Consider the following 17,206-nt stretch of genomic DNA (forward strand, 5'->3'; position numbering starts at 1 on the left):
TATATATATATATATATATATATATATATATACATATGTATATATATATATATATATATATATATATATATATATATATATATATATATATATATATATATATGTATATATATATATATATATATATATATACATATATATATATATATATATATATTTATATATATATATATATATATATATGTATATATATATATATATATATACATATATATATATATATATATATGTATATATATATATATATACATATATACAATATATATATATATAAATATATATATATTTATATATACATATATATATATATATATATATATATATATATATATATATATATATATATATATATATATATATATATATATATATATATATATACATAAAACTGTGCGCATGCACATAATTGTTTTTTTAAATAAACTATATATTTTTCAAATGGAGAAAAAACCTTCAGGTTTTACCTAAAAAGATCCGGTGCACAGTAAAAAGTTCAATAAGTGGCTTGATATTTAATTTTATTACATTGTGTTATATGATACTGCTATTTTATTATCTTCAATAAACAATATAAGCAAACTTTGAAATGTACATTCCTCGGGTAACACGTCATACGCACAGTGTTTATGTTCTCAGCCACGTCATACGTACAGTGTTGATGTTCTCAGCCACGTCATACGTACAGTGTTGATGTTCTCAGCCTCGTCATACGTACAGTGTTGATGTTCTCCGCCTCGGCGTAAGGTTCCCTCAGGAAGACCAGGGCGACGTCGTTAGCCAGGGACTTGGCGTTGAACTGGGGATGTATCAGGAAGCGATCGGCGTTCCTCTCCTGGTGAGGCATCCGCTCAGCCGTGGTTTGGGTGTCCCACTCTCCGGCCCTCACTTTCACCTCAAGAGGCCTCAGCCTGTAAAGCAGAACGATCGTATTGAAATATTTACTAGCGAGTGTTTATGCCTAGAATTTTCACTCATGAATTACCTACATGAAATTACATATTAGTTACATTAAACATAAAGAGTAAATCCACTCACGAGTAGGCATAGGATATGAAACTTATAAAGTTGAAGCCTGGGTAGGGACATGATAAGCAGTGTTGCACAAGTTGTAGCTAGAACTCAGAGTCACTTGGACGTTTGGTAATATATGTATATATATATATATATATATATATATATATATATATATATATATATATATATATATATTATATATATATATATATATATATATATATTTATATATATATATATATATATATATATATATATATATATATATATATATATATATATATATATATATATATGTATATATATATATATATATATATATATATATATATATATATATATATATATATATATATATATATATATATATATATATATATATATATATATATATATATATATATATATATATATATATATATATATATATATATATATATATATATATATATATATATATATACATATATATATATATATATATATATATATATATATATATATATATATATATATATATATATATATTACCATTACCAAACGTCCAAGTAACTCTGAGTATATACGTTGGATATAACATTTTGAGTGTGTCCAAATACTTGTTCACAAATCTACATAGATACTTATTTACTAATATCAGAGTTTCTGCTCAATAGAAAGCTTCTTTTCATCTCACCATTCTCTAGTAAGTTCTAGTGATTCAAGAACAAGGTTTCTTTGCATTATTCTTGAATCACTAGAACTTCACTAGATACATCTATTGGTAGATGAAAAGAAGCTTTTTATTGAGCAGAATCTTTCTTTCTTTCTTTTCATCTCACCAATAGATGTTTCTTGTGAAGTTCTAGTGATTCAAGAACAAGGTTTCTAAATTGGTTAATATATATATATATATATATATATATATATATATATATATATATATATATATATATATATATATATATATATATATATATATATATATATATATATATATATATATATATATATATATATATATATATATATATATATATATATATATATATATATATATATACATATATATATATATATATATATATATATATATATATATATATATATATATAGAACTTCCAAGAATTTGAGTAGTGTGGTTGTCAATAATGGGTAGAATTGGTGAATGTTACACGTGTGTAAAGTGATCACATAAACCAGCCTATGACGCTCGTCAGCCCCGTAAATGCCCAGACTTCCATATTCTTCTTCATCTTTGATAAGATGTCAAAAAATAATATGAAATATTTCATTTTTAAACCCTTATCCGGACCCCAATGGTGCATAGGGCACTGTATCATAAACACAGTGTTATCTCGATCGTTAAGGAAAGGTGATCACCCCTCCGCTTCAGGTACCAGTGCAAGGTAAATATTAAAGTGAAAAAATCACTTATATTTATTTGACCCCCCCACTGGGAATCGATCCCGGGACCTCCAGAACGGCAGCCGAGCGCGCTGACCATTACACTACGGAGGCGGACGTATGACATATGAAATATAATAATACTTATCACTCAGTCACTGAATTAACTTGGTGTGGCCAGTGGCGTCTTACTTTTCTATGCAGTGGGCGCCAGTCAGGACCACTTGTGGGTGGATGAGAGATCCGGCGCAGAAGGCACTGCTGTCGGCCACGCTGAGGATGGCGACCGTCCAAGGGAACTCCCCGAACTCTGCAGTATTATTCCCCTAAAATAATCAAACTCTCATTTGTATCGATTACACTGCTGGAGTTGCCGACATCCGGTGTTGAAATCAATTGTGTAGGGGTGCGGGTGGAAGACAGATCTCGGGCGAGGAGATACCTCGCAGACCGGCAGCCCAGCGTTAACACGAGTATATTCACATTAGAGATCCGCTGGGTGCATATGCCACAGCGAGAGGGGGAAGGTTATAGCTAGTAAGAATCTGGCATTACCTGGCAGTGCGGGCTGCCGGGTGTCTATGAAGATTTTCTCCTCCTTCGCAAAAAAAAGGTTAGGTTAGGTTAGGTTAGGTTAGGCTTTAGAGAAGGGAAGCCTGCTCACCGGAGATGTCTCGATCTGGAAGTCGATGCCGAGCTCGTTGCGGATGCCGCAGCCGCTGTTCCTCTCGGGGTGAGGAGGCGGCTCCACGGGGTTGCTCGGGTCGCGCGGCGCCTTGCAGCACACCTCCACGGACACCTGGCAGCGGTCCGGCTTGAACCTGCAACCAACGCCGACCGTCTCTAGCCCTTCGGTGCCCGAACGCCATGTGAATATGAAGGTCTGTCAGGAAGCCTAGGTGCTTCTGTATCAGGTCTGGGAATGCGGTGGGACAGCTCTCAATGTACCTCGCTTATTATTATAGAGAAGGTCTGTCAGGAAGCCTAGATGCTTCTGTATCAGGTCTGGGCATGCGGTGGGACAGCTCTCAATGTACCTCGCTTATTATTATAGAGAAGGTCTGTCAGGAAGACTAGATGCTTCTGTATCAGGTCTGGGAATGCGGTGGGACAGCTCTCAATGTACCTCGCTTACTATTATAGAGAAGGTCTGTCAGGAAGCCTAGATGCTTCTGTATCAGGTCTGGGAATGCGGTGGGACAGCTCTCAATGTACCTAGCTTATTATTATAGAGAAGGTCTGTCAGGAAGCCTAGATGCTTCTGTATCAGGTCTGGGAATGCGGTGGGACAGCTCTCAATGTACCTCGCTTATTATTATAGAGAAGGTCTGTCAGGAAGCCTAGATGCTTCTGTATCAGGTCTGGGAATGCGGTGGGACAGCCCTCAATGTACCTCGCTTATTATTATAGAGAAGGTCTGTCAGGAAGCCTAGATGCTTCTGTATCAGGTCTGGGAATGCGGTGGGACAGCTCTCGATGTACCTCGCTTATTATTATAGAGAAGGTCTGTCAGGAAGCCTAGATGCTTCTGTATCAGGTCTGGGAATGCGGTGGGACAGCCCTCAATGTACCTCGCTTATTATTATAGAGAAGGTCTGTCAGGAAGCCTAGATGCTTCTGTATCAGGTCTGGGAATGCGGTGGGACAGCTCTCGATGTACCTCGCTTATTATTATAGAGAAGGTCTGTCGGGAAGCCTAGATGCTTCTGTATTTGATCCGGGAATGTGGTCGGGAGAGCTTTCAGTGCACTATGAAAACTATTGTAAATAGAATCTGCGCTAACCTTATGTCAAGTTTCCCGAAGCCGTCGAACTTGCCGTCTGTATAGGTGGCATTGGTCGTGGGATCGCACAGCCAGTACGGAACACACACGCAGCTCGAGCCATCCTCTTCAGTAACCGTGGTAGGAGCTGTAGTTGGACTCACGTTGATCTGAAATGGTAATAAGTTCATAAAGTTTCTTGAATGTTTTCCGCAGATAATTTGTGGCACATTTTACAAACTTTATAAAATTAACTAACTTTGTTTTCACCACTTTTTTTACTAACACAATACAATCTACTGGTTTCGAAAATACCTTGTCATCATCAGGGTTTACTTTAAATAAAAAACATTAAGATACTCTCATCAAAAACTTCCACATACTCCATAAATTTACATAAATTTACACGGAATGGGAAGTGTTCTCTGCTGAGTACTGGATGTATGGAAAAGTAGATGAGATTCAACATAGTTTTAAAAAAATAGTTACATCTTCAAGCGGTGTTCCAAATACTTCCTTCAGTAAATCGGGGTCAACTTCTTGAGAACAGATTGACGTTACTAATCCGAGAACAAAAATGCTCCAAACTAAACTTCGAGACATCTGTAATAAAAAAAAACAATTGCAATTTATCATTAAGATAAAAATTAATGCCCATTACATATAAATCTTGGAAAAAAATATTAAAAAAGACTAAAAATATTAATAGGCAGAGAGAATAGAACGCCACACCATTCTGCCTTTGCAAACATTCTTCGCCTCTTCCACGTTCACGCATCTCCTCATACATACCCGCCGATTGTTACGACTCCTAACCTGACCACTTTCAAGTATATAGATTTATTATACCATTAATTATATAATCCTATGTCCGCCTCCGTAGTGTAATGGTCAGCACGCTCGGCTACCGTTCTGGAGGTCCCGGGTTCGATTCCCAAGGGGGGTAAAATAAATATAAGTGATTTTTTCACTGTAATATTTATTCAATACTACACTGGACTGGTATCTGAAGCGGAGGGCTGATCACCTTTACTTCATGTGTAAACGATTAAGATAACACTGCGTTTGAATGATGCAGTGCCCTATGCACCATTGGGGTGCGGATAAGGGTTTTATAATTTATTATTAAAATAAATAAAAATATTAAAAAAGTGTTTTTTGTAGTATGTTTTTTTTTGCATTTATGGACTAAGTAGACTCTACTTAGTCCAAAAATGCAACAACAAAAAAACTACTACAAAAAAATGTCCCTTACTGTGTTTTAAATTTGGACAGCCGATGTGTTTGTAATGTACTCACGCAATGTGTTTGTAATGTACTCCACGCAATATGTTTGTAATCTAACTATATTAAATAAATAAAAATAAAATAAAAATCATATCTTTCAAGATCTAAGAGTAACATCTTAATTTTACAACATTTTGAGTGTGTCCAAATACTTGTTCACAAAATCTGGATTATCTCCAATTACAGGAGTTATTTTCATATTATTTTTTTGACATCTCATCAAAGATGAAGAATTCGGACCTCACATGCTAATAAAAGAGTTTCTGCTAGTTAAAAAAAGATTCTTTTCATCTCACCAATAGATGTCTCTAGTGAAGTTCTAGTGATTCAAGAACAATGTTTCAAAATTGGTTCATATGTATATAGAAATTGACAGAAATGTTAAAATTCGCGTATATTAGCGCATTGGCGGGAACATTGGTAACCTCAGAGATGTCGTTTTCAACACCAAATAAAATAAAACTTAAAATGTGCCCCTGTATAAGGAAAAAGTAATAAAATCCATACCGATAACATTTTTTCTGTTACATAAATTAATAATAATAAATCCCTTACCGCACCCCAATGGTGCATAGGGCACTGAATCATATAAACGCAGTGTTATCTCGATCGATTACACATGAAGGAAAGGTGATCAGCCCTCCGCTTCAGGTACCAGTCCAGGGTAATATTGAATAAATAGTAGAGTGAAAAAACCGCTTATTAAACCCCCCTGGGAATCGAACCCGGGACCTCCAGAACGGTAGGCGAGCATGCTGACCATTACACTACGGAGGCGGACACATAAATTAAAATAAACATAAATAAAAAAATATACAAAAAAATATATATATACATAAATTAAATAAATTATAAAGATTTTCATATTATTTTTTGACATCTCATCAAAGATGAAGAAGAATATGGAAGTCTGGGGATTTACGGGGCTAACGACCGTCATAGGCTGGTTTAAGTGATCACTTTACACGCGTGTAACATAAAAATGTCAAAAAATAATATGAAAATAACTCCTGTAATTGGAAATAATCCAGATTTTGTGAACAAGTACTTGGACACACTCAAAATGTTGTAAAATGATTTTTTTACTCAAATATTTGTTCAATATTACCCTGGACTGGTACCTGAAGCGGAGGGCTGTTCACCTTTCCGTCATATATTAACGATCAAAATAACTCTGCGTTTATATGATACAGTGCCCTATGCACCATTAAGGTGCGAAAAAGGGAAGGAGAAATTTTGTATTGTTGTATTTCTTCTTAAATGTTTTACAAGACCTCTCTCTCTTTATCTGTCTCTCATATTAAATATCTGTTGTTATTTAGGTTTTTTTATTTAAGAAGAATCACTTCTTTTTCGAAATTTTTGTTCTAAATTTGTCCGCTAGAGGGACGAACAGCGTAAAAGGAGTTATATGCCCATCGCGTACATGTGCGAAGGAGATAGCGCGATGATTAGTACGTCGTATACCTGAAAATATGATGCGAGCGGAAGGAAATGCGTTTGCTCTGTTATTATCTGACTCCTGTTCGAATGACGTATTATATATCTGCGTCTTTTGAATGTAGTTACCCCCCCTGACCTTAGTATAGAAGAATATTATAATTTACCATATGAAAATACGTTTTGTTTGTTTAAAATCCGGTTTTCAAAACCGGTTTCCTCCGACATCCGATTCTTCTAAATACGGTATAACGTGTTTGGTAAAGACTTCAACCCTTTGGCCACTAAAATATCGATATATCGGCTTTGTAACATTAAATGTTCAATGTCCAAAAAATAAATAAATAAATAAAACTAACTAACTAACCATCACGCCGCTTCCCCGCAGGGGTAGGCAGAGAGAATAGAGCGCCACACCACTCCGTCCTTGCAAACATCCTTCGCCTCTTCCACGTTCATGCATCTCCTCATACATACCCGCCGATTGTTACAACTCCTAACCTGACCACTTTCAAGTATTTGGCATACCTGATCGTGCCAAGTTTTCCTCGGTCGTCCTCTGCTTCTTTTTCCAACTACATTCGCCCCATAAATTTGTTTAACCGTTCTTTCTTCACTCACACGCTCCACATGTCCGAACCATCTCAACACACCTTTCTTAATTTTATCGATAATGCTTATCTCAGCCTTACATTCTTTCCTTATTTCATCATTCGAACATCTATCAAACATCGTTTTGCCACACATTCGTCTGAGGGATCGCATTTCGACTGCATTCAGTCTGCTTTCATCCTTCTTTTGCCAACTCCATGCTTCGCTTCCATACATAAGGGTTGGAACCAGAACTCCATTGTGTACTGCCAGTTTAGCTTCCGCTGATAGATTTTTATTTGCTAAAACTGATTTTAGTGCACCATTCACTCTGTTCCCAGCATTCACTCTCCTTTCTATGTCTAAAAAAAAATACCTGGGTGTTATAACAGATCAACACTTGAAATACCATAGTCACATTAGTGAACTAGTAAAACGAATAAGAAAATGTATATACTTATCTATTTATTAGAATTCGAAACATACTGAACGTCGATAACCTAAAAAGAGTTAATGTACACTCACTACAACAGTATGGCATTGTTGGATGGGGAGGCTCATACAACAACATACTGAACTCTGTGAAAATAGTACAGAAAACAATAATTAAACTATTTTGAAAAAAAAATTACCAAGTAAATTATTATCTACAAAATTTCCAGTCCCAAACATAGAAACCATTTTTAAAAAAACCGCAATTTTTCAATTACTAAAGGGTGACACTTCATTTTTTCACTGTAATATTTATTCAATATTACCATGCACTGGTACCTGAAGCGGAGGGCTGATCACCTTTCCTTCATGTGTAAACGATCAAGATAACACTGCGTTTATTTGACGCAGTGCCCTATGCACCATTGGGGTGCGGATAAGGGTTTTATTATTATTATTATAATTTCATGTAATCCATGAGTGAAAATTATAGGCAAGAACACTCTTCTACATCTTGTATTCTAGTATTCTTGCTAAATTTGGATTTTTTTGTTAATGTATGTTTGAGGGGGTGTTGATGAAGAAGACGATGGTCGTATTGAATATGTATTTATTGGTCAACAAAGGCTACACAAAACGGTACGGTGTAGCGGTGACGTAGTGTGACGTGACGGGGTCGAATGGATGTAGTTGTAGCGTTGTCGTAGATGGACTGTCGGGCTGACCGGAGTATCTTCGTGATGTTGACGAGGGTGCTGGACTGGAGATCGTAGCGAGGTCTTGATGCGGTGTTCTCGTGACGACGTCGGTAGATGGGTGTCGACTGTATGATGGTACAGGCTACGTTCCCAGTGTAGGAGTGAGAGGTCGGTCGTCGTAGTCGCGCTACTGGCGGAGGAATGAGATGTCGATAGTCGTAGTCACGCTCCAGGTGGAGAAACGAGATTTTGAGGCAAGGGCTGTACCCCTTTTATATCGTTTGGGAACTCTTTGTTCCTTTGTCTCGGTTGAGGATCGAAGTCTGTTGACATGTTAGTCAAAACAAATCCAGGTTGTCTTTCACTAGACGTGTGCACTTCTTTTGTTCCCGGTCACTGCCTCCTTTGTTCTACATAGTTGCAGTTTTTGAATTCTGAGAATTTACTATTGTTAGCCTTATCGACCGCTAATAAAATACCTAGGTACCTACCTATACATTTTATTAAGTACTTACAAATAGTACCTACATAAAACAGTTCTACCACCAGATGTCGCATGCGTCGCACTGAATAAAACAAAAGACATCAGATAGAAAAAATATAATATTGTTAACTGTCAGAATCAGATAGATATAAAATTATTGTAAAGATTAATTAAAAATAAACTTTTATAGTCGTTTCTTTAATTACAAAGCAACACATTGTTTATTTTATTATTATACACCCACTTAACATATTATTTACACCCAATTTACGAAGGAAAATATTACCACGTTATATGTATACGCTTTGAATTTTAGTTTGTAACGTGTACGTTAATTTAAAATACATAAATTCACTTGAATTAATTTAAATTAAACAGTTTTTCACAAGTCAGAGTGATCATGTTTTAATCGCGATGTTGCTGGCATTGTAACCCCAAAAGTCATCGTAGCCAATGTGTTAAAAATAATCCTTGGTACAATATGGTTTATTTTGTATGCACAATTTCGTAGAATCGGCCGGTTTCATATAACCGGTTAGAACATATTCAAAGGATGAGAAAATATTTTATTTCATTTTTAATTTTATTTGTTCGGGTATATTGTACAGCTTTACATTTGAAAAAAGTAAAAAATAAACAATAGTTACAATACCAATAATAAACATTACATTACATTACGTCCGCCTCCGTAGTGTAATGGTCAGCACGCTCGGCTACCGTTCTGGAGGTCCCGGGTTCGATTCCCAGGGGGGTTTAAAAAATATAAGTGATTTTTTCACTCTAATATTTATTCCATATTACCCTGGACTGGTACCTGAAGTGGAGGGCTGATCACCTTTCCTTCATGTGTAATCGATCGAGATAACACTGCGTTTATATGAAGCAGTGCCCTATGCACCATTGGGGTGCGGTAAGGGATTTATTATTATGTATAAATGTTTAGAAATTGTATAATGTTTTTCTTTAAAATGAAACTTTATTAAATATATTTTTTTTTAAATTTCTTATGTAAGAAACGTGATAAGGCACACATTACTTGACCCCTGATATCGTCCATATGAGCAAAACATGACCTCTGTTGTGATAATGTGGGTTTTTCACGTATTCTCATATGTTTTGACCAACCATCGCGCCGCTTCCTCGCAGGGGTAGGCAGAGATAACAGAACGCCACACCACTCTGTCTTTGCAAACATTCTTCGCCTCTTCCGCGTTCATGCATATCCTCATACATACCCGCCGATCGTATCGACTCCTAACCTGACCGCTTTCAAGTATTTGGCATACCTGATCGTGCCAAGTTTTTCTCGGCCTGCCTCTGCTCCTTTTTTCAATTAAATTCGCCTCATAAATTTGTTTTACCGTTCTTTCCTCACTCATTCGTTCCACATGTCCAAACCATCTCAACACACCTTTCTTAATTTTATCGATAATGCTTGTCTCAGCCTTGCATTCCTTCCTTATTTCACTATTCGAACATCTATCATGCATCGTTTTGTCGCACATTCTTCTGAGAGATGGTATTTCGACTATATTCAGTCTACTTTCATCCTTCTTTTGCTAACTCCATGTTCCACTTCCATACATTAGAGTTGGAACCAGGACTCCGTTGTGCACTGCCAGTTTAGATAGGTTTTTTTTAGCTATAACTAATTTCAGTGCACCATTCACTCTGTTCTCAGCGTTCACTCTCCTTTTTATGTCTTCATCAATATTTCCATCCCTATTAAACATACTACCAAATATACGTAATCATCTACATTCATCTCTTTCAAAAACCATAATTCTGAAATTGCTAATATTAAATAAATCTTTTTCCTTGCACACATTATACACTTTTGTCATCAACGCCTGCAGGTCTTCTCTGCTATCGGCAAGAAGAACAGCGTCGTCAGCATACAAAAGGCAACAGACAGTCAAATTGTTCATTCTAGCTCCAATATTTAAACCTTTCAGCTCTTTCATGCAGTTATCTTTGTATAGATCAAACAGCCGAGGCGACATTACACATCCCTGTTTGACACCTTTAGAGATGTTAAACCGGGGTGAAAATGAAACATTTACCCTGCAGAATGCAGTGCTATCCTCGTACAAGGATGCAATGCCTTGGATAAGTTTGCTGGTTACTCCATACTCGGATAACACCATCTATAGCATTTATTTGCTATTATATAACTGATTGCAGTGCACCATACACTCTGTTCCCAAAAACCACTCTCCACGGAAAGTGATTTATTGTTGAATATTAGCAATTCCAGAATAATGGTTTTTGAAAGAGATGAATGTAGATCCGAGTGTGAAATATTGGTAAATGGGGAGCTTTAGGAACAGGTAGACAGATGATGACGTATATTTGGGAAGTATGTTTTCTAGGGATGGAAATATTGATAAACACATAGAAAGGAGAGTGAATTAAGAAAAAATATATAAGAATAATACAAATAAATAAATATTACATATTATTTTATGATATCTCAACATAGATGGAGAAGAATATCTAAGTCTGGGCATTAACGGGCTTACGGCCGTCATAGGCTGGTTCTATATGGTTTTATATATATATATATATATATATATATATATATATATATATATATATATATATATATATATATATATATATATATATATATATATATATATATATATATATATATAAATATATATATATATATATATATATATATATATATATATATATATATATATATATATATTTATATATATATATACATCATATACATCATATACATATCTATATATATTTTTATCATCTCATCTCTCATCATCAATTCTGCCTGTTGTTGAAAGGAGTGAGCGATGTGTATAACTCTTTTTCAAAAGTTTAATGTCTTTTTTAACATTATAATGTCTTTTTTAACATATTTATGTATTTTTTTTACATTTTAATGCAATTTTTAACATTTTAATATTATAATATATAATAAAATTATATTTTTAAACTACAAAAACGATCTCCTGAAAAATCAAGTTTTTTTTTTATATATAACGTTGTTGAAAGGAGTGAGCCATGTGTATGACTTTTTTATCATTTTAATGTCTTTTTTAACATTTACATGTCCTTTTTAACATTTTAGTGTATTTTTTAACATTATAATGTCTTTTTTTACATTGATTTGTCTTTTTTAACATTTTAATGTCTTTATTAATATTGTTATGTCTTTTTTAACATTTCTATGTCTTTTTTAATATTTTAATGTCATTTTTAAGATTTCAATAATGTAATAAATAATAAAATTAAAAACCTTGACAAGTGGTATTCTCCTGTGTAGTGGTAGTGGGACCTCCCAAACTGGTATTGCCTCACAGCCAGACGCACCGGTTCACGCGGACTCCGTCTGCCAACTGATGACCGAGTGACGGGCAAACCCAGCGGACTTCTCGGTAAAACCGACCAGGGTTGCCAGAACATCTCATCATTTGAATAAAATATAATAAAACCATTTTAATTAAATATAATAATGTCATAAATGGCGTCCGATTACGCGGGCCTTCGACAACACCGGATTTTAGATTCCAGATAAACGAAATTATGGAACATTTTGAGTGTGTCCAAATACTTGTTCACAAAATCTGGATTATCTCCAATTACAGGAGTTATTTTCGTATTATTTTTTGACATCTCATCAAAGATGAAGAAGAATATGGAAGTCTGGGCATTTACGGGGCTGACGACCACCATAGGATGGTTTAAGCGATCACTTTACACAAGTGTAACATTCACCAATTCTACCCATTATTAACAACTACACTACTCAAATTCTTGGAAGTTCTATATATATATGAAACAATTTTGAAACATTGTTCTTGAATCACTAGAACTTCACTAGAGACATCTATTGGTGAGATGAAAACAAGCTTTTTATTGAGCAGAGCGTGCTCGGCTACCGTTCTGGAAGTTCAAATACATCTGGGGGTCAAATAAATATTAAGTTTTTTTTCACTCTTATATTTATTCAATATTACCCTGGACTGGTACCTGAAGCAAAGGGCTGATCACCTTCCCTTCATGTGTCTATACAAGGTATACCGATCAAGATAACACTGCGTTTATTATAATGCAGTGCCCTATGCAGCATTGGGGTGCGGATAAGGGTTTGAATGAATAAATTGTTTTAAAATCGATATATATAAATATATATATAAATATATATATATATATATATATATATATATATATATATATATATATATATATATATATATATATATATATATATATATATATATATATATTTATATATATATATATATATATATATATATATATATATATATATATATATATATATATATATATATATATATATATATATATATATATATATATATATATATTTATATATATATATATATATATATATATATATATATATATATATATATATATATATATATATATATATATATATATATATATATATATATATATATATATATATATATATATATATATTTATATAAATATATATATATATATATATATATATATATATATATATATATATATATATATATATATATATATATATATATATATATATATATATATATATATATAACGCATGTTTGTGCTGCAACCCTTAGTGCACGTTGGCCTGCAGGTCACCAAAATCGCATGTGTTAAAGATTTTGTGTATTTTTAAGTGTGTTAATTGTGCTATGGTGGTGACGAGTAGTATTGTTTCCATGCTGTGGTAGTGATTGTCCTGTAAAAAGATACGGGTACGTCTCCAAACCGGTAGACATAAAAATAACGGTGAGTGGTTATTTACTAATATAATTAACATTTTTGTAAAAATGTTGCACTTGTATATATATATATATATATATATATATATATATATATATATATATATATATATATATATATATATATATATATATATATATATATATATGTATATATATATATATTTATATATATATATATATATATATATATATATATATATATATATATATATATATATATATATATATATATATATATATATATATATATATATATATATATATATATATATATATATATATATATATATATATATATATATATATATATATATATATATATATATATATATATATATATATATATTTAAATATATATATATATATATATATATATATATATATATATATATATATATATATATATATATATATATATATATATATATATATATATATATATATATATATATATATATATATATATATATATTTAAATATATATATATATATATATATATATATATATATATATATATATATATATATATATACATATACATATGATTTTTTCGCTGTAATATTTATTTAATGGTGAACTATCTCTTGGTAATCGTAATTCCTTTCTAGACTTGTTTTGTTTTTACATTCGTAATTCTAAGATATAAGGAGATCGTAAGTTTTTTTTTGCAAATACAACTGCAAACGTGTACTTACTGTAAAAAAAGTATCATTGCTTTTTAATCGACGGCGATTGTTGTACAACGGATGTAATAATGGTATATGAACACATATTGCTCACTCCTTTCAAGAACGTCATAAAACAAAAAACTTGATTGATCAGGAGATCGTTTTTAAAGTTTAAAAATATAATACAATGTATTAAAAATATATATCAAGCCACTTATTGAAGTTTTTACTGTGCAATAGATCTTTTTAGGTAAAACCTGAAGGTTTTTTCTACATGTGAAAAATATTTTACATATTTAAAAAAATAATTAAACAATACCTTTTTTTCAAAATGCAAAAACAACACTTTCCGTCCTGTAGCGGGTAAATATTAAGTTAAAAATATGCCGCTTTTGCTGGGATATAGTACATTTTCTCGGCATTCCGAAAACATGCACAATTGAAAATTGACGATTTATGATTTACGACGTTCTTGAAAGGAGTGAGCGATATGAACCTGTGTGGTTAATCGGATCTACGACACGCGAATAAGGCAAGCTAAACAGAGTAGGGCGTTTTCCCGCAGGGGTATGCAGAGAGGATGGAACGTCACACTCTTCTGTCTTTACATACACTCCTAGCTTCCTTCACAGTCATAAATGCCATAAATGTCATAAATGTTATAAATGACTTTTGACACCACCAGATTTTAGGTTCCAGATAATAATAATAATAATTTGGATAATTTGTATAGCGCCATTTTCGTAAAATACTACCTCAAGGGCGCTTATAAAGACATAGATAATAATAATAATAATACATAGGATGATGATGATAATGATATACTAAAAATTAATGGATTAAAACGTCGTCAATCGGTCTCGGGCCGTCGAGTCTGGAGCGGGGAAAAGATGACAAATTAAAACGCCTTCCTCTTCATCCTATGGGCTGGAAAATGGCCAAGGTGTTGGGCAGGACGCCTTCCTGAGCGATGGTCGTCACGCTGGAGGGCAGCTTGTTGAGCTCCTCGTCATTGTGGATGGCCAACTTCCAACTTCCAGACTAGCACAGTCGGGTTCAACATAGTTCAATCGGGACTTCGCTTTTATCCTCTTTTGACACCTTTCCGTTATCCGACATGATTGTTTTGTCTCTGAGGTTTTCGTAGTTCGATTTCATCAAATTTAACCCAAATTTAAATTAGATGAACACAATTATGGAAATCTGGGTATTTACAGTGCTTTTGTCATAGTCTGGTTTGTGCGATCACGCGTGCAGCATTCACCATGCTACCCATGATTGACAACCAACTCCTAGATACATGTGGAGCCGATAAACACTACTAAATTTGGAGTAAGGTCCTTAAAATATACTGCCAATACACAAATTACCAGCTGCCTGACAAATATAAAATAAAACCCATTCAGGGATCCAAAATAAATGATATGAGAAGGTACTTTATGGAAAAAATATATATGTAGTGATTAGGCATGTTTTCTTATTTTGATATTACCTTATGTTTTTTTAAATATTTTCTTCTTCTTTTTATTATAGGCCTTGCGGCCTGTTTTTAAGAAGGATTAGCCTCCTGCGACGTCGATTCCCAGTGTGGCAACCCACAACAATCGAATGAACGAGCATAATCGAACACGCTGTAGCAACTCGACAATCGAATGAACGAGCATAACCGAACACCCAAACCGAGCTCGCACCGAACGGGAACCAGAACGTTACACTCCGTCACCGCCCGTCCAGTGAACGACACGTCCTCCAACTGTTCTCACATTAGAATCACGCGATTATTCTTAAATATTTCCTGATTGTTATTTTCTAGAACTGAATAAATTTGTGTTAAAAGTAATCCGCTTTCATCTTGCTTCCCTTCTGTTAAATTAAGTTGGTGTTCAACTAGAACCCATACCAGCTATCGGTTCATCTCTTTGGTGGCCTGCCCGGGAGTCGTCTACCATGGGGTTGGCCGTACAGTGCGATGTGGGGGAGTCTGGATGGTTCCATTCTCCTCACATGCGCGTACCATTGTCTCCTTCGTTGCCTTCCCCACCTAACGACATCTTCCATCTCACATATTTCACATTTCTCAATCTATCTCTATCTCTATAAGACTTATATTTTTTTCATTTGTTAATTTTAAATATGCTTCTTGTGCCTATTTATTATACCTGTTTATTGTTTTTATATTTAGCCATGTATTAGTATAAGTTTTGGTTATTTAAAAAAAAATATTTTGTAACTTTATTATTTGTGTTCCAGTCTTGTTAGCCTTAATCCCATGTCCCAAAATGAGAAATACAAATTACTCATCGGGTATATTATATCGCTCACTCCTTTCAAGAACGTCACAATTCAAAAATCGTCAATTTTTAGTTGTGCATGTTTTCGGAATGCCCAGAAACTGTACTTTATCCCAGCAAAAGAGGCATATTTTTAACTAAATATTTACTCTCTACAGGGCAGAAAGTGTTGTATTTGCATTTTAAAGAAAAAGTATTGTATAATTATTTTTTTAAACATACTTAATATTTTTCAAATGGAGAAAAAACCTTCTGGTTTTACCTAAAAAGATCTGATGCACAGTAAAAAGTTCAATAAGTGGCTTGATATTTATTTTTCACACATTGTATTATATTTTTAAACTTTAAAAACGTTCTCCTGAAAAATCAAGTTTTT

General features: G+C 33.3%; 1 protein-coding gene across 1 annotated transcript; it reads right to left on the bottom strand.

Annotated features, from left to right (window-relative positions):
• Positions 1–501: 501 nt before the first annotated feature.
• On the bottom strand, positions 502–12,473 carry LOC148300676 (phenoloxidase-activating factor 2-like). The gene is made up of 6 exons (XM_088274433.1): positions 12,361–12,473; positions 4,653–4,766; positions 4,185–4,333; positions 3,065–3,221; positions 2,593–2,726; positions 502–908 (listed from the first exon to the last, which is right to left on the bottom strand). The coding sequence occupies exons 2-6, from the start codon at positions 4,764–4,766 to the stop codon at positions 674–676; spliced, it is 789 nt and encodes a 262-aa protein (XP_088130559.1). The 5' UTR covers positions 12,361–12,473; the 3' UTR covers positions 502–673.
• Between the last annotated feature and the right edge of the window lie 4,733 nt (positions 12,474–17,206).

This window comes from Brachycentrus maculatus, unplaced genomic scaffold, assembly GCF_059751285.1.
Source record: "Brachycentrus maculatus isolate JH-2025_06_01 unplaced genomic scaffold, ASM5975128v1 h1tg000672l, whole genome shotgun sequence".
NCBI lineage: Eukaryota > Metazoa > Arthropoda > Insecta > Trichoptera > Brachycentridae > Brachycentrus > Brachycentrus maculatus.

What these genes read in the sequence shown, in the direction of transcription:
- LOC148300676 (XM_088274433.1), bottom strand. Translation starts at nt 4,766, where the DNA reads ATGTCTCGAAGTTTAGTTTGGAGCATTTTTGTTCTCGGATTAGTAACG. An exon ending in TTCGGGAAACTTGACATAAG is followed by an intron (nt 3,222 to 4,184) that starts GTTAGCGCAGAT and finishes CGTTGGTTGCAG; the next exon opens with GTTCAAGCCGGACCGCTGCC. An exon ending in GGCGCCCACTGCATAGAAAA is followed by an intron (nt 909 to 2,592) that starts GTAAGACGCCAC and finishes TCTGCTTTACAG; the next exon opens with GCTGAGGCCTCTTGAGGTGA.